Genomic DNA, 1390 nt, shown 5'->3' on the forward strand with positions numbered 1-1390 from the left:
TATAGTTTACAAGTAGACCACATCCATAAGAGAAAGTCCAACACAAACTAAGCCATGAACCCTCACATTAAAAGCACAAATTACCACGAATTACCATGAAGACTTATCACCCCCAGCAATAAAAAAAAAAAAAATCTTAAACGAGTCTGACTTATAGATTAAGGATAACCATAGTAGGTTTTCAGTGCCAGCCTGGCAGTTTCAACTAGGTTTCATAAAATCTTTTAATAATACTTGACTTCGTCATAATCGCACAATTAATTATAAAAGCACTTTGCCATTTTGCTGCAAAACACCTAAAATGTCCATACAATCTAACTGAAACGGATGGTTCCGACCTCCGTGGAATCTCGCATTTACCGAATGATCCCAATTTTCATCGGTAAATATCCACGAGTTCAATTATCATCCGTCCTTAAATTTCACATGAGATGGTAACTTATTGTTTCCAATTGTATATTCGCACACTAACAGCGGCATAACCAGCTTCATGTAATCCATGAAATCAAGTATCATAACACTTCCGAACACGTTACTCCGAATACCACCGAACACTCAACTTTCTTTTTCAAAACATGTTTTTTTCCTTTATATTTCACAAATTCCTACAAAAGCACTACGCATACATATTATATTCCTCTCTTCCATCGTCATAGCGACTCAAAATCACCAGAGAAGCCTATAATCGGCGTCAACATCGAGAAACATACCGTGCCTGACGCCTTCATGTTTACGGTGTGGCGGCGAAGAGGGATGAGGAACGTCTTGCTGTCCGATCTCGACTACGTGAATCCCTGGGGCGAGAATACACTCTTATAAAAGGTATAAACAATGGTTTGAATTTGTTACTCCATCTATATTTTGGGCTCTGAATTCAATTACTTACTTTTAATGTATGCCTTTTAGAATTTTATTGCTTTCATATAGGTTAAACATTATGTAAGATTCGTGTTAGATTATGATTTATTCCCTTGCATGCTTTGTCGATAAAATTGTGATTTTACATATGATACATAGATAACTTTGTGCTCCGTTTGCATTACAACAATAAATAAATAATGAAACAAGACACTTATTGGTATGAAGGTAAATATCATGATAATTCAACTTTTTAATTACTGGAACATACACAAAGAAAACCTTCCTTCGTTCATGGTAAACTACGATAGTTGAGAAACGTTTCGATAATTACATAGACTATAATTGCTTATACTCTGCGGAAATTAACTTTTTGGGGATATTTATTCTTGTTGTGATAATTCATAAAGTATAAGAAATTTGGAAGTCGAAAACTGAAGGATACCTCGGCGCAGACAATCATATATGTAGAAAGGAACAAATAAAAAGTTACTTTGGAGAGCGATATAGAAGCTTCGCGATCAGGTCTGTG

The 1390-nt window shown here is 35.3% G+C and overlaps 1 protein-coding gene across 1 annotated transcript in view; it reads right to left on the minus strand.

Moving 5' to 3' along the window:
- LOC119594004 (60S ribosomal protein L18a-like) overlaps window positions 1-751 on the minus strand; it is a gene marked incomplete at its 5' end in the record, with an annotated part of 4465 nt that extends 3714 nt beyond the window's left edge. The window contains 1 exon segment of the mRNA XM_037943032.1: window positions 711-751. Within this exon segment, the coding sequence (XP_037798960.1) occupies window positions 711-751 (41 nt within the window).
- Between the last annotated feature and the right edge of the window lie 639 nt (window positions 752-1390).

This window comes from Penaeus monodon, chromosome 33 (assembly GCF_015228065.2).
Source record: "Penaeus monodon isolate SGIC_2016 chromosome 33, NSTDA_Pmon_1, whole genome shotgun sequence".
Taxonomy (NCBI): domain Eukaryota; kingdom Metazoa; phylum Arthropoda; class Malacostraca; order Decapoda; family Penaeidae; genus Penaeus; species Penaeus monodon.